At 46.1% G+C, this 20,586-nt stretch overlaps 1 protein-coding gene across 1 annotated transcript in view; it reads left to right on the plus strand.

Annotated features, from left to right (window-relative positions):
• ENOX1 (ecto-NOX disulfide-thiol exchanger 1) overlaps positions 1-20,586 on the plus strand; it is a 451,396-nt gene that overhangs the window by 286,795 nt on the left and 144,015 nt on the right. The window contains 3 exon segments of the mRNA XM_032591194.1: positions 8,206-8,379; positions 10,128-10,334; positions 13,951-14,184. Of these exon segments, the coding sequence (XP_032447085.1) occupies positions 8,206-8,379; positions 10,128-10,334; positions 13,951-14,184 (615 nt within the window).

The following is a 20,586-nucleotide window of genomic DNA, read 5'->3' on the forward strand; positions in this document are numbered from 1 at the left end:
CTCGTGCCGTGAGATGACGTGAAGCTTTCCACAGAGGCCTGGCACAAAGCAAGCATTCAAACGCGACCATTGCTTTTTAATCATAACGTACCAAGTCAGCCGAAAGCATAGACTTCAGAATTAAGAAGGGTCGAAATCCCTGCCAGTCCTCTAGGTCAGCTTCTATTGGGGCCTATTTCTGGGACTAACCCCCTAGACCTCAGAAAGGGTGGGTTTTAGAGGAAGTCACTTGTGGAAAGGCTAAGGGGAACAGGGTCGCTGAGGCCCGGCGGGTGCTCCTATGAGCTCCTTCGTGGATTTGACCAGCAGCGCGAGGACAGGGGAGCAGACTTGTGACGACAGCCCAGGAGAGCAGAATAAAGACAATGGAGTTACTCCGGGATATCAGGTCCCGAGGCAACATACGAGACAGGTAAACTTCTCACCGTGAAACCGTTAGTAGTGGAATGCACAGTCTTGGGAAGTCGTGAACATCCTGTCAGTAGCTGCGTCTTAGGGACGGCAGGGTGGACAGACACTGGGGAACTCAGATGCACACTGGTGAAGCAGGAAGGACTCCGGATCCTAATTTCAGTTCCTCTCTTAACTAGCTGTGTCACTTTGGGCAAGTCACTTCACCTGTCTGAGCCTCGGTTTTCTCATCACGAAATCAAGAGGGTAGGACTAGGAAATACTCAGATCTCTTGCAGCTTTGAAAATTCACTGTGGTGAGGCCCAGCATCCTTTGCTTCCTGGTCAGACTGAACCCCTGCACACCTGCCTGGCATATGCCAGCACGGTTTTCATGCCTCAGCTGGGCATGTGCCTCAGTGACTGAAGAGTGGGTGCTAGCAGGTCCAGGGGACAGAACGTCTTACTCCGAGTGTGACAAGTGAGGCCTCTGTACTGAGCTCTGGCACCAAACTCAAATCGCCCAGCCCCCAGCGTGAGTGACTTTCACAGAACCTTTGATAGGCTTTTACCTCCTGCTCACTCCAAATTTGGTTTTTGGGTGCAGGCTCCACGCACAGCAAAGATCTGACAGACTTCTTTCGGCAGTCGTTGCTTCCCTGAACCAATTTTGGTGCAAATTTTGAAATTCTCTTCACTTGTGTTATAGTTTCAAATATGGACACAGATCTCCTCACTCAAGTCAACAGTACTTAAAATAGCCGTTGACGGCTGCATTCCTCTGTTCTGCCAGCATTCTGTCTGCAGTCAAAGGAGACAGAGGGTTTTATTTATGGAACGAGGCCTTTGTTTACCACGTGAGCACAGCAAGGCTCCAGGAGCTCACTTTGGGTGTACATCTTGGGTGTAAATAGAAAACATATCTCACCACCTTTGGAACTCTTTGGAAAGATCACAAAAGCATTTTCAATGTTGCTTTCTTAGATTCTGCTTGTAGGCATTCACTTATCTTATAAAGTACACCGTTATGTGAACTTATCATCTGTGGGGTTGATTTGTTCTTAATAAATACGTGGCCATCTTCAGGGTTGTTTTTTTTTTTTTTTTTTTTTTCCACAAAGGGAAAACATAAGAGCAATTCTGCCTCCAGGGGGACTGGTTTTGAACATTTCTTCTAAGAGAACATTCAGAAATATCTTTTGTATTTATGATCCTAGTAAATATATTTTCAGAATACCTTTTCTACATGCCCATAGAAGTCATGCCCTTGAGACTCAGGTCAGCTGTCCCCCACTCCAGCATCCCTCCCATGACCCATCCCCCGTATTAGTTTCCCAGAACTGCCGTAAGAAAGTACCACAACCCGGGATGGCCTAAAACAGAAACGTCATTCCCTCAGTTCTGGAGGCAAGAAGTCAGAAATCAAAGTGTTGGCATAGCCATCGTCTCTCTGGGAAGGAACCAGGGAAGAATCTGTTTCCGTGCCTTTCTCCTAGTTTCTGGTTTTTGATAGCAGTTCCTTGGCTTGCCACGACATAACTGAATCTCTGCCTCCATAGTCACGTGGCATCCTCTGTATGCCTGTGTCCCTTCTGTCCTCACGAGGACATCGGTCATATTAGATAGAGCCCACCCTAATTGAGTATGACATTATCTTAACTTGATTACATCTGCAAAGACCCTATTTCTAAATAAAGTTACATTCACAGGGACCAGGGGAGTTGAGACTTCAACATACCTGTTCAGGGAGACACAATTCAAACCATAACGCCCATATCCCAGTATGGTTTCTGCGCCCCCCCCTTCTCTGTGTTTCCATAGCACCTCCTATTTAAATGTCTCACAACAGTTGTCATACTCTATTGTCATTTTCTCTTAGTTGTTTCTGCCGCCGGACTGTCACTTCGTGGAAGGAAGGATTCCTATATTATCTTTACAGGCGAAGTACCTACCAGAGCAGCCAGCATTTACAAGGCGCTCAAATGTTTGTCAAAACAAATACTTCGGGGCGCCTGGGTGGCGCAGTCGGTTAAGCGTCCGACTTCAGCCAGGTCACGATCTCGCGGTCCGTGAGTTCGAGCCCCGCGTCAGGCTCTGGGCTGATGGCTCAGAGCCTGGAGCCTGTTTCCGATTCTGTGTCTCCCTCTCTCTCTGCCCCTCCCCTGTTCATGCTCTGTTTCTCTCTGTCCCAAAAATAAATAAACGTTGAAAAAAAAAAAAAATTTTTTTAAAAAAAAACAAAAAACAAATACTTCGCCATCACCATCATGACCCTTTATGTGTATACAGTATTAATAACATGTTTATAGCAGCTTACATAAATATTATTATACATAAAATACATATTTATAACATTGCCTATAAGTGCGACCATTTGTTACACACCATGTGCCAGACGTTACGTTAAACACTTCAGATTTTTTTTTAAATCCCATTTAATCCTCTCAAGAGGATTAAAATTTAAATATGATTATCCCCATTTTTCAGATATTATAAATGAGGCTTAGGAAGGTTAACTTTCCCGAGGTCGTGTAGCCTCAGGAAAGACCCAGGGCCTGACCACAGGGACATTTGATTGCAGATTTGGGCTCCTGACACGCTGATATCCTGCCTTCACACAGGCTGTCCTCTCTGATGCTCCCATTCTGTGGAGGTGGAATCTCTGGTTCATGTTCACGTTTATCTGCAGAAGACCCTGAAGCCCAGAGAGGCTAAGGGATCAGTCAGCCTTAGCTGACTCAGCTGTGCCCACGTCCTTCCAGCTCGAGTTTACCTTTTTAAAAACTGGTTTCCTGTGTTGATCATGAATTTTCAAGAATATTGGAGAAAAGGAGGACATGTAATGAAAAAAAAAAAAAACATTCCCAGAACGCCTGGGTGGCTCAGTCGGTTAAGCGTCCGACATCAGCTCAGGTCATGATCTCGTGGTCCGTGAGTTCGAGCCCCATGTCAGGCTATGTGCTGTCAGCCCAGGGCCTGGAACCTGCTTCGGATTCTGTGTCTCGCTCTCTCTCTGCCCCTCCCCCACTCACTCTTTCTCTCTCTCTCTCGCTCTCAAAAATCAATAAACATTAAAAAAAGAAAAGAAAAAAGCATTCCTTTAACAGTCTGAGTTTAACGGACATTGTAGAAGAGTAGGTCCTGTCAATTGCAACGAGAAACTATCATGAGAAACAGTGTCCATCATGTATCCTAAATGCCCAATAAACAGAATGTCCTCACGTACCACGTAGTTTCTCTGTCGAGTGAGAAGGGATCATATTTTGAGACAATAAGTCCTCTGAAAAAAGGACAGGAGTTTCTGCTCGTTTGCCAGAGCCCCTCCAGCCTGTCTCTCGGCCCGGCCCCCACAAGCTTGGCACCTCCCTGGACTTGAGGTCCCGTCTGGGCCTCAGGTACGAGGAAGGAGGCCCCTGGGGCCCTGCCTTCTAAGACTCAGCATCCAGCTGGCTTTGACACTGGCTGGGCTGTGACCCAGGCCCCAGGACTGATGCCTGGCGTGTCTGCCTCCTTTCACAATCCCTAGGCCTTGCTTCTGGTGTCTGTCTTGCTTCTCCAGCCTGGGATCCAGCCCACGTAACCTCCCCGTCGGTTTCTCTCAGCCTGTGACCCCGACACGTTGTTGCCACACCTCTACCCGGATTGAGTCAGAACGTGGATCAGGGTGGTTCAGGCCCCGTGACCTGCCAGCGGCATCCCCTGGCAAAGCTGGCCTGCCTGGTCTCGTGTTTTGTCTGCTGCTCATGATCTCTGCCCAGGACTAGACCTAATGCTAACCTTTGGCTAGCCTGACTCCTGCCTCTTTTTTCATATTATTCTCTTGGAACGCTGTGCCCTGCCTTCTGGGCCACACTTGTTCCTGGCGCAGACAGTGCACCTGTGTCCCCCGAGCCTCAGCTCAGCCCGGCATGCACACCCACACCTAACCTAGTTCGGTCCGGGCTTGACAGAGATAGGCCTCGATGGCCTTTCTTTTGAGGGAGGTCTAGTTCTCATTTCAAATAGGTAGACATCAGTGAGGCACTGACGGGAAAGGGGGCTGGCCACTGCTAGGGGCAGCAGACAAATTGAGAAGGAGGGATGGGCGGGCAGCACAGCCGGCAGGGGGCCTTGGCCTAGAAAGTGCACGTCCGACCTTTGGTGGCCGCCGTCCCAGGGAGAATAAAGCCAGAATGTACTGGCTCGAACAGCAAGATGCGGTCTCATCTAACCTGACTCCCGCGGCCCCTCAGGACACTGGGGTCACACTGTCGCCTGTGGACCATGCTGTAGCACGGACAGTTGTTTGGAATTCCCCAGGCCCATCAGGCTCTCCCCAGCGGGCCCCTTCCTGGGCTGACCTCTGAGCCTCGGTTTTCTCAACTCTTCTGCTGAGTTTGGTGCCCATCTTTCATGTTCTCCTTAAACACTGTGATTTCCCCAAGTGGGGGACGTATTACAGTTCGCGACGCCAGATCCTTGCAGCGGTAGCTGCCCAGTAAGTGCCAAATGAATGAGTGAAAGAAAGAAACTGTCGTGCCTGAATACAAGACCCTAACCTCCCCTCTGAAAAAATGCTTGCCCAATTGATGAAACACTCACTGGGCTGTGTATGGATCGGTAAGCAGGACTTGTGTTCCTGCTTTTGTCTTGTCCGGTTGGGAGAAGACAACCAGAAAGAATCGTTGGCTCAGCTTTGGCCTTAGCACCTGCTTGCTTGGCTTGGCCTCCTTCCAAGGAGAAGCCGGACAGGGCTGCCGTCTTTGAAACAAATAGCCCTTCCTCTTGTTTAAGTACGGTTTCTGAAAGAAAGTTCTACTCTCTACTTAATTGGATTCTTTCTTGCTGCAAGTTAAGCCTTCTTCCTCTTTTCCGTGAGTGGAATTATAACTCATTATCTCTGAAGTTCACAGGGGCACCTTTTCTAAGCAAGACAAGGAACTGCCTCTTAGAGCTTGAATTCTCTCTTCACCTTTGTCTTCCTGTGCATCTGTCTTTCTCCGACTCCCCAAAATTGTGCGTTTCCTTTAATGAGTTAGTACAGAATAGGTTCCTGTGCCATTTGAGAAAACAATTTCCATCTGTTCGTATATTGTTAACAAGTAATGGGTTCTTATTTAAAAAAATAAAAAAAAGGTCTAATCCTTCCCTACTTCCTCCTCTCAAATACTGAATCTCCGATCCTTTGAGGTCCAACATAATTTAAGTGTTAATTCCTTTCTAAGCTCTTTTCAAGCTACTGTACTCACCATGCAGATTTCATTAAACCTCAGAGTCTCTTCATATTGATGTCTCAGAAAAAGCAAAGTAACGCTTGCTCTATATTAAAATACTTTGCTCAAGAGCAGTGTCTTTTGTCCCCATTTATTTATTTGGCCTCCCAAAAGAAAACAGAAGTGCGTTACAACTAAAGAGAACACAAGCGCCGGGCTTCACATCTCATTTGTGAAAAACATCTGGTTATTACAATTCACAGGGTTTGCTGTCCTGAGCCGTTTCAGCCTTAAATCACCCTGTGTTGGCAAACAACAGAGAGGGCCAGGCCAGGAATGAAACAGACGAACCTTATGTACAGAATGAGATTAAATAAAAGCATATGCATGCCAATATTTTGATTTCTAATATATTCACCTTGAAAGGCAATCTGTTGTTTCAGTGATCATCATCACTGAAGTCCTTGCAAGCAACTTTCTTAAGATGAGACAGGTAAGATGGGACACTGAAAGCCATTCTGTTTGGGAACTTCCCCTTCAGACTTGGCATCTGGGACGGAAGGATACGTCTTAACTTTTTTAAAGAGAGGAGTGAATGTTCAGTAGTGACATAGATCAGGTGAAAGATCAAGTCGGTTCATTCGAATGGAAACTTTGAAATAGTCAAGAGACGCATTTAAATACAGAGCCAGAGACCTAAGGGCCCCTGTGCGGACTCTGCCTTTTGTTTGCTTTGTGGTGTTGGGGATTTCACTTAACTGCTTTAAGCCTCAATTTCTTTGTCTGTGAAATGAGAAAAAAGACCTGGGAAACTTCATGAGGACTTCAAATGACTAACCAAAGTGCAAGTCTTGTCTCTGTCACTTCCAAGCCTTTGTGTCTTTTGTGTATCACTTGTTTTGAGCGGTGTCAGCGCAGAATCCCTACTACTGCTCTAAGAGATTATTCAGCCAAACCATCCCATGTTACAGATGAAGAAACTAAGAACCATAATTGCAGAAGAAGTACCTAGGATGTCAAGACGACTCCTCCGAACAAGAATGCTCATTTGGCATTTAGATTTAGGACCTTTTTTTTTTTTTTTAAACCAAAGCACAACTGGAGAAAAGAACCCTCATTTTATTGAAGTCGTGCTGGCACATTGTCAAGTTAGATGGATCTCCTAATAAATGGGACAGCAGTCCTCCTGGGGTTATAGATCGGGATCACCCTGCTTATGCTGTTCAACCCAGAAAGAGAGTGGAAATATCCAGGGTAGCTGCAGGAAAGCTATGACAAACCTTTTCCCAGAAAGGAAAAGGTTTTGCTGGTGATTTCTATGCACTGGAGTATCTTAGTAAACAGAGGGCGTGACTGTCACTTCATCTGCCTCTGGGCTTGCTGGACCCGTTTCGGCACAGGTAAGCAAAGGGTGAGGCCATGCCACTAAGGCAGGGGCTTTCCAGGGTCAGAAGGGCCAGGAGGGAGGAATGGGAATGATCTAGGACGACGAGGGAGAAGAGATAGGAGAGACTTTCACGGCTGAGGAGTAGTGGAGGGTCACCATGACTACTCCCGGTGATCTGTGCTCCTGTGTGTCTACCTGGAACATCATCACGCTCCCAGGGAGACTGTCTGCTTTCTGCAAACAGAAAAACTCTCAGGAGAGGGATCCCCTTGCAGCTACTTTTAGGCACTCAGTACATTATTGTAACAGTTCCTGCTTGTAAATAAATCTTACTTATTTAGGATAAGAAAATCCCTGTATATCATCTTTACAGTTACTTGTTTCATTACCGCGCGCGCGCACACACACACACACACACACACACACACACACACACACAAAACAACACCACCAAAAAACAACTCATTGCTTATATTGGAAAACCCATTCCTTTTGCCCCCTTTCATTTTTTTTTATACAGGGCGTAAATTTGTTGTTTTTATACAGGGCATAACGATTTCAGAAGGGTTGGTCAATTATTTGTTGATTGAATTAGAGGAAGAAAGTGTGATTATCCAATAGAATCCAGAAATGTACAGCTAATTTTGTGCCTCATGTATATAACCCATGGTAATTATAATCACTCTTTGTTTTTTGTTTCCTGGGGGAAATAGGTTAGGTTGGACCTGAATGTATCGTTATAAAGTATGCACATATAAATTGAACTTTTCTAAATCTAGGTCACTCGGGTAAGAAGGCTCTTTTGATAAAACCAGATTGACAATTAGATTCACAGGGCACTTCAATGTTAAATGGTATTCTTCCCACATTCTGGGTCATAAGGCAGTGTAAACAATACACTGCTGTTAAGAAACAGAAAATCACATTCACAATAACCGCAGAGCTTCATGGTGCGTGGTTTTCCACTTTAATAGGCTGTGTTCTGTTCTGCCATGTTAATATCTTAAGTAATATGATTTTCTTTTCATGTAGCTTTAAGTTCATCTTTTATTTTCTCTTTAGCTTTCTGGAATAGCTTTCTATAATGCTACATCTTCAGGAGACATTCCTAAAAAAAAAAAAAAAAAAAAAATAGAAAGCATAAAGCCGAATAATCTTTGCAAGCAAACAGCAAAAACAACAATGAAAATTGATTTCAGATCCTCCAGCCAAAATGTTATCTTGTGTACTTTTCAGACTCAATCTGTGTTCCAGGCTTTGATCCAGGCCTCAACATGATGACTGGGATCACCCCCATTAACCCGATGATTCCAGGCCTGGGGCTGGTACCACCGCCACCACCAACAGAAGTGGCTGTCGTCAAAGAAATAATCCACTGCAAAAGTTGTACTCTTTTCCCTCAAAATCCAAGTAAGTGTTGCCTGTGAAAGATACTCATCAATTTAAACTTCTTTCTCTTCTTTCTTTCTTTCTTTCTTTCTTTCTTTCTTTCGTTCTTTCGTTCTTTCGTTCTTCTTTCTTTTCCTTCCTCTTTCTTTCTTTCTCTCTCTTTCTTTCTTTCCTTCTTCTCTCTCTTTCTTTTTCTTTCCTTCTTCTTTCTCTCTCTTCTTTCTTCTTTCTTTCTTTCTCTTCTTTTCTTCTTTTTCTTTCTTTCCCTCTCTGTCTTCTCTTTCTTTCCTTCTTCTTTCTTTCTCTTTCTTTCTTCTTTCTTCTCCTCTTTCTTCTTCCTCTTTCTTTCTTCATGTAGCATTGTATTCACTTTCAGATCTGACTCAGAATTCTTCCACACACAGGCACAAAGTGGAGGTCCATTCTCCATGAGGCCTTTGTCTCTAGATTAGCCCAAATGGATGGGGATGTGTCCATGTGTTGTATCCAGGAGCTGAACTGACACCTGAAGGCAGTATGTGTGATTTGGGGATATATATCCAGCATTAAGAATCTTTTTGCATGCAATGACATCTAGCATTTGCTGCAAAACATAGTGTGAAATGTGTGAGCATTTCCATCCATCGTCACAAATGTAGGAGAAAAACTCCGAAATGTGCTTTGCTAGATGGAAAATTGAATTAATTTAGCAGTTTGCAATTTTGGGGGGAGGCTGCATCTCAGAGTTTCTGGGCCAAATTACATTTGCTTGAAGGAAACATACATTCGATGACATAAATGAGCCAGATTTTTTTTTTTTTTTTAATTTTGGCTCAGATACTAAGTTTATGGGCTTAAATAGCTAGAATTTTTTTTTTATTCATATTAATCAGTGTTGCCTTTTTGAAGTGGACTTTTCAGGAGATTGCTTTAGTAATCTACATGTAAACTAGGTAAAATGTTGTGACAGTATAGGTTTTATCTTTTCCTACAGCCTTCCCCCAATGTAATCATTTGCTCATTTAAATGTGAATAATAGGGGCGCCTGGGTGGCGCAGTCGGTTAAGCGTCCGACTTCAGCCAGGTCACGATCTCGCGGTCCGTGAGTTCGAGCCCCGCGTCGGGCTCTGGGCTGATGGCTCGGAGCCTGGAGCCTGTTTCCGATTCTGTGTCTCCCTCTCTCTCTGCCCCTCCCCCGTTCATGCTCTGTCTCTCTCTGTCCCAAAAATAAATAAACGTTGAAAAAAAAAAAATTAAAAAAAAAAAAAAATAAATAAATAAATGTGAATAATAATTTTTTTTTTTAAAAAAAGTGGTTTTTCAGGCCCGATGTTTGGTGTTTCCCAGCCCAGCAAGTACTGCTTTCGGGTTGTGTTCCCAGTTTTCTGCCTTGCTGATCCATTATCCCGCAAGGAGACAAAGCCGATAACAAGTCCAAGTTTTCCATCATGTTGTCATTTCATCATGCTTTGTCCTTTGTGAGGTTTTTTTCCCCCCGTTTTCTGGGCTTCTGTATTATGAAGGAGAAATGAAATTATGCTAACACTTGCATTATCTCTGTTCACGGACAAGCATAGCCAGTCTGTGTAGAAAGGAACACAGAAAGTTTAGGTTGGGGAGGGGAGAGGAGGTGAAAACAAGGCAGCCTGCCAGCCGTGTAGGTCGGTGTAGAAATCTATCCTTCCTCAGAATGGACACAGTTACTCTTCAAGTGTCACTTTCACCAGGTGAGCCAGGAAGAGGGCAAAGAAATAAAAGTCAAAACCCCTCTGTTTTGTTGTGATTAATAGATCTTCCACCTCCTTCCACAAGAGAACGACCTCCTGGGTGTAAGACCGTGTTTGTCGGGGGATTACCAGAAAACGCTACTGAGGAAATTATTCAAGAAGTCTTTGAGCAGTGCGGTGATATTACAGCGATTCGGAAAAGCAAGAAGAATTTCTGTCACATTCGCTTTGCAGAGGAATTCATGGTTGATAAAGCCATTTACCTTTCCGGTACTTTGCATTACATCGGGGGTTTTCTCAGCATTTTGTTACGTTTTGTGATGTTAATAGGAGCTTATTCCCTTTTGCCTTAATGTACAATAAAGTCCTCACAGTTAGGGGCTGGAAAAGGAGGAACTCTGCCTTTTCCTTGGCTGCCAGAAACTCTATGCTAAGTCTGTGAGCGTTCCTCACTGCACGAAGGGTTGCCCAACACCAGTCTTTAGGAATTCCACTGAGGTTCTAATTAATGTTCTCAAGTGCTTATTAGATGAAAAGCAATATTATGAAGACTGAGGGCCATTATTATTATTGGATGCCATTCCCGGGAGGAATAAAGTATGCTCTGAGCACAATTTCAGTTTTCCGGAAGTGGCTCACTTTCTAGACCCCAGGGTAGCAGGTCAAGATCAGTTCCAAGCAGGAAGCAGCCTGATGCCATTGCCACTTTAGGGGAAGGCCCGATATCATTGCCCAATTGCCAGTGCACTTAGATTGGTGAAGGCTGCCCCGTGATATCTGCTGCTTTGGTGCCAGCTCGTAGGGGAGATTTTTACAGATGCTGAAATTAGACCCAGTGCCGCCTATCGCTCTGTGGCTGTTGGAGCCACTGTAGGGAGTCTGTCATCCGGGCCTTTACCAAACCCAAGAACTACGCATCTGGTATTGGTATGTGGCTTTAGAAAGCTGTGCGCTTAGATTCAGCTCCCTGACATTCCCTCACACTCTCCATCTCGCATGTTTCCCATCCATCACTCTGCACACCACCTCCCCGTTCCAGAGGCAAAGCTCATGAGGGAAGGTGAGAAAAGAATGGGGGAAAAAAAATACCTGAATGCCCCTGCCAGGCTTAATTTCTGCAGGCAGCTCCCTTCCCCGCCACGGAACACTCTTGCGAACCCCAGCCGCCTCGGGGTTATTCCGACACTGCTGTGACTTTGCGGAGTAGAGCTGGCGTAGAGATGTGGAGGACTTTAAAACCCTTATTCCAAGAAAACCTAACAAAGTGGGGAAAAACTCTGAAAGCCTTCTAAAGGAGATGGAAGACGAAACACAGAGGAAAATATTTTACAGCGCACAAACAGCTACGTGTTTTGCTTCCCATATCTTCTGGGGCCACAGCATCAGAGTACTCTTGTTACACACACAGGTGGTGGCTCTGTCACCAGCATGCCTGGAGACGGGTCTCCCGGGTCTCACGTGCCTCGGGCTAGAATACCTCTCCCTGGCTTCCATTTTCTCATCTGCAAAACTGAGGCAGCAACAGTACTAACTTATAGGATTATTGTGAGGAACGAATCAACATAATGGATATTAAGTGCTTAGCAGGGCACCGACAACAATAGGAACCATCCAGGAAATGGTTGTTTTTAACACAAATATCCTGAAGATGATAAAAGAAACACGGATCCTTATTTCTCACGGACCCTGCCTCGGGAAGCCGGGTTCTAATCACAGCTCTACCAATAAAAGTATTACTTTACCCCACCTGATTAAATGAGAGGATTAGAGTAGATCAAAAGTGCTTTTCAACGCCAACATAACACAATGTTTAGACCCAGTCAGAAGCGCCTTGAGACGTCGCCAAAGATGAACAGGCCCAAATTTAGGCACGTGGAAGGTATTTCTCTATCGATTCCTTGATGCTAGGCTTTGCCCCACTTGGACCCTGGTCCGGCTGCTTAGCCGGGCGCCTGATTGCTCCTTGGTCTGCCCCTTTGCGGCAGGGAGAGCCCACAGCTAAGGCCTCGCCTCCAGCTTCCCTGCCTGGGGGCACAGGGGTCTCCCAGCTTTACCTCCATCGCCCTAGGAAGGTTGCACATCAGTCCGGGGAGGATCTGGAAGGCTGCTTATTTGGAGGGGTGGGGGGTGTGGGGGCAGAAGGCTGCCCCTCCCGTGTGCAAGCTCCTGCAAGCCCGTGCCCAGCTGGAAGGCCTAATTTTAGGACCGTGTTCACATTTGAAGGCCAAGCTAATTTTAGGCTCAGCCTCATCAGGATCTCTTTTTAAGGCCTTAATGATGATGTGTCGGTGAAAGAGAGGGTACATTTTGGAACAGAAATATCTGAAAAGCGATGCTCTGGACACGGGCAGGAGAAAGTCCCTTGGCCAGTGGGGACTGCTAGCCAGTCTCAGGTGGTGCCACCCGCTCAGCTGTTATGTATATATCACCGTGGCCTGCCGACTTGTTACGTCGCTATGGCCCAGCGCCAAGATACACTCTGCTTTAGCATGAATTCTGCTCATCTATGACGGGATGTTTACGTGTGTCGTAGGTATTGTTAGGTCTTCCCATTTTTAGAGAACACCATGTGAACCTAGGAGGGAGAAGGGCACAACAGGAATCAGATGTGAGATCTGTTTTGTGTTTGCAACTTCTCAAAGGTGTGAAGTGCCCTACGGGGGAGAAGTCAGCCTCTACAGGGATTTTCAGCTGAGCTCCAACCCAAATGCCAAGATAATCCATTGAAATCTACCATAGAGATCTTGAACATCCGTGCAGGGCAGCCTGGCATTTCACAGTGGTGTCTCGTTTGCAAAGCCCCTACACAGCAAAAGTGCTCACTTTGCTGTCTCCTCTGGCAGCCCCGACAGCTGTGATCCTGCTGGGACCTGAATTTATGTTTTTAAAATCTGAGTGCCCCAAACTGAAGAGCAGTCTCAAAGCCAAGTCTTCCTTCATTTGAAGTTAGGCTAGCTGTCTGGTTTCAGTTCTGTTTGCGTTGATGTCTCAGATCGAGTGTCTGCACATCATCTGCTTGTAAGTTGGGTAGCTCACCGCAAATCCCCCAAAGATTTCCAGGCCCCTGTTTTTGGTCTAGCTCCGCGTTCTTGCGCGGGCTCCCGTGGCCTTCAAAGATCGCGTGGACAATTTGTGCAGTGCTGCGTGCCAGATGAGGTAGTGCAGGGCTGTAAGGAAGGCAGCAGCAAGGCCTCTTGATTGAAGGTAAAATATTCTCCCGCGTGCCCCAGAGGATAAGTGGAAATAAAACAGCATTGCAAAATTGCCTTGGTGATTGTGGCTTTTGCAGCTGCTGAGAGAGAATTGAGCAGCATTTTCTAGGGGAATGAAGCGGTAACATGTGAGTGAGGTGCTGCGGAATTTACTTTGTGGATCTTTTTAAATATCACAGATATTCTTTATTTACTCCTGCTCCACCTTTTTCTAAAAAGAATTTAAGAGCACTTACGCAGTGGAGTTACCGTAAATCAAAAATAGAAAAAAAACAAAGCCATAAAATCGGGGAGCCGGGAGGGAGAACGCTACGTGCCAAATTGTTTCGGAGCTTCCCGGAAGCCAGAGGGAAGAAGGAGTTACTGTAAGTGCCCTGGTTCTTGAGGTCATCCTCTTAGTAACAGTGGTTTGCAAGATGGGTAGGTGACCCTCTGAGACGCCTCCCAGGAGGGGGTTTATCCCCAAATCCCTGATAAGCTGAACTTGGCCGTGCTTCCTGATCGCTGGGGAGAAGGGTAACTGCTTCCCACCTGCTACGGGCAGAGCGCCCTTGCTATGGGCAGAGAAAGAGGCGAAAGCACCCGTATCGCGCCCTCGCTGAGGGCTTGGGTGACGCTTTGCCCTCATCGTGCTGGTGACCTTGTGACGGGACCGGCCTTTCCGTTGCTTTCAGGTTACCGGATGCGATTAGGGTCTAGCACGGACAAGAAGGACTCGGGCCGCCTCCACGTGGACTTCGCCCAGGCCAGGGACGACTTCTACGAATGGGAATGCAAGCAGAGGATGCGCGCGCGCGAGGAGCGGCACCGGCGCAAGCTGGAGGAGGACCGGCTGCGGCCGCCCTCGCCGCCCGCGATCATGCACTACTCGGAGCACGAGGCCGCCCTGCTGGCCGACAAGCTGAAAGGTAGGAGGCCGCCGACCTGGGCCTGCCCGCTGACTGACGGAGGAGCCCTGTGATCCCCAAGCACCCCCGGCGTCTCCGCCCCTACACCTGCTGATTTCCTGCAGTTGAGGTCACCCCCGAAGCTTCCCCCTGCCGCCTGGGACAGAGCCCTGCCTCTTCCCGCCTGTGTCCTCCGTGCAGGTGTGTGTTGTCACTCAGCACGACTCACGGAAGGAGGGGAGAGGAGTCGCACGCAGAAGGTCCAGAGGTGGCTCCTGTCTTCCCACCTGTGACGAATGAGCTAGGCTAGTGTCCCCTCCCGTGGTCGGGATCCCTGCCTTCAGAGATGGAGTTGAAGGGTCACTGCTAACACCTATGGAATAATTGGGGGCAGGGGGCACTAGTGTATGTCACTTCTTTAACGTTTGCTGTGCTCCTCTCACGTGTTTGATGCTGTGGGGGAATAAAGACATATGGGGGCTTTAGTACCTGCCCCAGGGAACTACAGATGATTGGGGAGGGGCCGGAATTTTAAGTCAGGACCACGTGTATGCGTGAATTCCCTCCCATAACCCATCAGAGTTGTATCATCTGAGCCGCATCTGCATTTTACAGGCAAGTGACGAGTGACGGTCAGACCTTCCTCAGGCCGTTGGGCGTGTCAGGTTTTAAGGAGAGAAGGCAGGTTGCAGTCGCTGGCCGCATGTAGGTGTCTCAAGTAAGCGATTAACTCAAGTCCAAAGCCAATGGCATGATTGCCAACCGATGTATGAGCAACGTGCTTTGGGAACACAGGGGCGAGTGTCAAGGAAGGTATATCAAGAAAATCGTCACAGAGGAGAACTGTGCGGGAGAAACAAGGGTCCCCCCTGCCCCCCAGGAGAAAAAGGGCCTAAATACATCCTGGTCAGAGGCTGGAGCCCCAGGAGAAAAGACACAAGGAAAGCAGAGAGGAATTTGGCCCAGGAGGAGAAAGGCACGTCACCTGTCCCAGGTACACGAGAGCTGCATGGCGGTTTCTATAGAGCAGGTGAAGTGGGAAGAGCAGTTGGGGGCCAGCGGGCAGAGCCCTGAAGGCTGCCGCTGGATTTGGGTTTTGTTCCTTAAGCAGCAGAGAGGCCATTAAAGATTTCTCATGGGAAGAGAGATGTGATTGATCGCTTGGAGTGTTTTAGAGCATAGCTAGTATATTGCTGGGAATGTGTAAAGTGGATTGGATGTTTTCATTAAAAGAAATGTATGAAAGCTGCCCCAAACCTATTTAGGAGGATAGGAGGTTGACATTCTATATCTTTAAAAGAGAATGCTTTTATTTCTTCTAAACTTTATTTATTTATTTTGAGAGAAAGACAGCGAGTGGGGGAGGAACAAAGAGAGAGAGAGAGAAGAGAGAGAGAGAGAGAGAATCCCAAAGCAGGCTCTGCACTGTCAGCACAGAGCCCAACGTGGGGCTCGAACTCACGAACTGTGAGATCATGACCTGAGCCCAAATCAAGAGCCAGACGCTTAACCGACTGAGTCACCAGGCACCCCAAGAATTGTTTTGAAACGGACTTCTGCTTCTAGCCGTTTTCCACCCAGTCCGGCCTTGAGAAACCCCTAATCAGCTGCAATTGTGACTGAAATGCCCCACTGTGACCACCAGGCCAGTCTTGCTTGTTGTGCTGCTCTGAAAGGGCTGTCTTACAGACGTAAACACATGGTCATTGTCCCTTCAACAAAAAGCATACACAGTGCAAATACAGGCATCATCTCCCCTTTCCATTCAGGCTACAAATCACAGGGAGTGGCCAGGAGGAGAAAGAACAACATCCTCAGCCGGGAATGTGGATTTTGGAACAAATTGGGTTTTTTTCTTTAATATCCTGTACATTGTGTATTATCGGCTTACGCGCTACACCTAGACGTGACAAAAACTAGCACCTTGGTTCTGTGACCTCTTGGAGGAGTTTCACAGAAGTCTGGCATCCCCCTGTTCTTTTTAAGAAACCCGCACGGAAATGTCTGTGCATGTAAGAGGAACGTGGCATTGCCTTCCCTGCTGGAGGATCACAGATTGGGATGTCAATTTGGTGAAGTAATTTGCAAGCTTTGCCATTTCAAAAATATATATTTATATAGATGAGTATAATTTGCAGAATTTCGAAGCTGCACCTTTGCCAAGTACTGTGTGATCCCTTGAGAGAACAGATTGGAAAATTTAATAGATGGCAGTTACAGTAGAATGAACTAGCTGGGGATACATCTCAGGCAACAGTCAGGTAATATCAAGCTTGACAATTTCAACCCAAGCACAGAGTTGGAATATAAACAGCATTTAATTGCCTAGGAAATTGGCTGCCTCAGAGAGGAAATCCACTCCATGCTCCTTATAACGCTGCAAAGCCAGACAGGAGGAGCCAAGAAAACTGCTGCCCTGAAGATGATTTCATTGATGTAGGGATAAAAAAAAAAAAAAAAGTGCAGTCAAAACCCAAGGTAAAGAAGCCTGGATAAAAAGAAAAGGAAATGCAATCTGAAAATACATAATTGGATTTGATTTTTTTTTTTCCCCTCCACTGAGAAATCATACTCTCTTAGGTTATTCCATTTTCCCCCATTTTACATCGTACCTGTTTATTCTTGCAGTTTCCTTTTGGAAAATCAGCTTTATCTAGCAACATCTGTACAAGCCCAACCCTATGTATGACCCACAAGGCCCTCCACTGCATCCTGCCTAGGGTTAAAACAATGCACATAGTAAATGCTTAATTCCTTTCTCTCTTCCTCAGCTATTTGGATCACTTGAGTATGTTGCATTTCTGGGCAGTGGTGCCACCGGGCGTGATCGGAAATGTGCAGGCAGCCATCATCCCACTTGTGGGGCTCTTTACCATATATCTGGGGCCTTGCTAAGCACCGCAGGGAAGACAACAGCATGCAAGCCTCTACTTCACAGCGTTTAGGCTTCTGGAATGATAGAGGCAATTACAAAGCACCGTATACTTCCCACTATCGTGTGTGAGAAGTGCCCGTGCCTTCCCAGGAGTGACTCGGGACCCAACTAGACAGTGACGGGGTGAGGGGGCAGATCTTCTGAAACCAGCTAACCCCAGATTCTGTGGCCACGGGGCCTTCTTGAAGGCGGAGGAAAACTTCGAGTTGTAATTGTGTAGTGTCTAAGGCAGCGTCTGTTGCGTTAATACAAATTCTAAAAAAGAAAATTAGCGGGCACCCTGCTGATTAAATAGACATTGTTCTGAGGACAATTCAACTTAATGAAGACTGACTGGGAAGTAACTGCTCACAGACCCAAAGTTTTATAGCATGGCTTTGAGAAAGTGAGCAGGAGCTCAATAACACCATAATTACACTTTATTGGAAACAGTAGCACCAGGCAGATGAGATAATGAATTTCAGTGTGTCTAACACAGACCATCCACCCCTGGAGGAACCCTGTGTTTGGACTGGGGAAGGAAGAGATTGATTAGACGGTGAGAAAGATGATATCCTCATTCACTGGAGATTTCTCCTGGCAAGAGCATTTAAAAGTTTGTGTGTACTTTTCCCCCCTTTGGAAAGCTTCGCATAATCTTTCATTATGCGATGAAATGAAGAGTTTCTCGCCATCAGGTGAAGTTTTGACAAAGCTTTGAAAGCAGTGCCCTTGGGATCCCCTGATGTGTCATCATGAATTCAGTTCTCCTGGGATCCGCATTCATAATTTCCGGAGGGCTAGGCTCTGATTTGCATACAGAATGGCCCAGTGTCAGCCTGCCAGGGGGACAGGGGGAGGGAGGGCTGCCGGCATTTTGCTGCGGCGGTTGTCAATATTTATGGTTCCAAGAAAGTAAAATCAATAATGCTCTAAGCCAAGTGGAAGTTCCATTAGCTAAAAGCCAGGCTTCCGTCTTAGGGCAAGGGAAATAAACACAGGAGCCTGTTGGAGAATCACTTCCGTGGGCGTCACTGACCTTCACAGAGGCAAGACAGGCCGTTTCACCTAGAAACGTTTTGCATGACCCCAAAGCAGGAATAATCAGTGCATTTTCATACTGCCAACCCCTCCCTTAATTTTTTTCATTTTTACAGGTACTGAGTAGTAATTGGGGGAGATTGTGTGTGTGTGTGTGTGTGTGTGTGTGTGTGTTGGAAGGGAGAGGAGTGCATTAACCATTTGTCTCGCCTCTCCTGCTATCTGTGATTTGGGGGATAGATAAGGTAACACACCCTTTTAGTGGTTTAATTGAGTAGCCAGAAGAATGGAGACTTGCTTAGAGATGTCCAGGCTTGAGGGACATTTTAGGACTATTGTAGCAGGAGTGCTTTGGGCCATCCTGGAATCCCCATTCTGCTTGGATCACTATGTGACTCCACACTGTGAGCTATTTCCAGCTATCATAAACGCCAGAAATCAGTGACAGCATTCACTGTGTGTGTGTGTGTGTGTGTGTGTGTGTGTGTGTGTGTACGTGTGTCTGTATCCCCATTTTTTGGAGGAAAAAATTGTGTTGTAGAACATCTTCCTTTTATCTCATTCTTGGGATATGTTTATTTCAAAGCACTGATCTCCTCTCTGTATTCCTTTATAGACCCAGCCATAAATAAGGGTACTACAGCCCGCCTAAGTTTTCATATTCAGTGCTCATGGCCTGGCTCTCATCCTCCCTATTGTTTCTGAAAATCAAGGCCAGATCTCCCTCTGCACACAAGGGGGGAAAAAAAAACCTGCTTACCAGTTTGAGGCCTTTTCCCCCTTGATTATCGGTTTGTCACTTTGATTGAAGTTCACCACGTTCCCGCCTGCTGAGTCCTGGGCTCTGTGTCCTTGTCCTAGAGTTACGCATGCAACTATAGCACAGACCTGGCCTTTGAGGAGCTACAGTTCAAAGGTGGCTAAAGCATGCTCTGGCAGTGGAACCATAACTTACAAATATAAAAATTGACACGTGCCTATGATTTTGTTTGACTCATCATTAATGAGAGAATCAGTAAGGCGTTAAAACTGGTTCAGAAGAAAATGTGCTTTATAATGATTGGTATTTTCTACTGGACGATAGTTCATCTGTGTTGTTATGGAGAATTATTTGCTTGTTATCAGCTCTCACAATCTATGTTCTGTCCCTAAAGGGTTGTAAGATAGCCTAGTCAAAGGCAATTAAAGATTCATTCCCCTATAGAATCAGATAATTCCGGGGGCTGGGGGGCGATGGAGAGGGCCATGCCCAGGATTCCGCTACAAAGATCTGCAGTAGTCTCTATGCCCATTTCCAAGTCTTTGACATTTTTTTTCACATTTTCTTTTCTGGGACAGGGATGACGGATGTTTAAGCACCTGTTCTTTAAATGGGGGCAGGGAGGTTAGGGACAGGGATTCACAGAGCTCAGAAGAATCACATCAAACCCTTTCAGTAACCTCCACTATCTCAGGTGCCACTTTCCATGTCAAGGTCTCGTGATCTTTTAACATAGATGAGCTCCCAGCCAGTTGTCCCTGGTTTTCATTGACTGATTTCTTCCAGTGCTTCCAAAACTTTAATGTGCATTTGAATCACTTGGAGTAGGAGATTCTGAATCAGGAAGCCTGAGGTCAGGGTGAGTCTGCGGTTTTCAAGGAACTCCCAAATGAGGCTCAAGCTTAGTCTTTGAATGGCGAAGATTTATCCCATATGCAGTTTTTGAAGTGCCTCCTATGTCACAGGTGCTCCATAAACATGGAAGAGAGGACAGAGAAGGAGGTTGATGAAGTCTGAAGGAGCCAGAAACAAAATGAGATGGGTATGGGATTCAGGTAGTGACGGTAAAGGGATAATAGTCATTACAATATTATTTATTCCTCACAAAACTAAAAATGATCATTATCTTCCCAGAATTAAAAAATGCTTTCAAAAGATTTTTTTGAGTCGTTTGATAAGCTGGTTAGCGCCTTTCTGCAGAAGGCTCTGCTTCTCTGTGATTATCTGACATCATTCTTAACTTTCATTGCCAGTGGCGATGACCTCAGAGGCCTGAAAGGATAAAAGGACCAGCTAGCCTAAGTGCCAGAGAACATTTATCTCTGGGAGACAATGTGAAAACACTCTTTAACATGAAATTAAAATGTTTATTACTGGGGCGCCTGGGTGGCCTCAGTCAGTTAAGCGTGTGGCTTAGGCTCAGGTCATGATCTCACAGTTTTCAGATTTTTCGAGCCCCGCATCTGACTCTGCAATGACAGTGCTCGCTCTCTCTCGCTCGCTCTCTCTCTCTCTCTCTCTCAAAATAAATAAGCTTTTAAAAATGTTGACTACTAACTGATGTTTCCGAACTTCTGACCATTGAATTTGTGCCTCTCTAGCGAGAATCACTGCAAGTCTGTTAGAAATAGTGTAACCAAATATAGATAAATTGCCAAGCGAAAACTCGGAGTGACCAGAAGATTGCAGTCGTTTTAGAAGTTTCATT

Source organism: Lynx canadensis, chromosome A1, assembly GCF_007474595.2.
Source record: "Lynx canadensis isolate LIC74 chromosome A1, mLynCan4.pri.v2, whole genome shotgun sequence".
In the NCBI taxonomy this organism is placed as follows: domain Eukaryota; kingdom Metazoa; phylum Chordata; class Mammalia; order Carnivora; family Felidae; genus Lynx; species Lynx canadensis.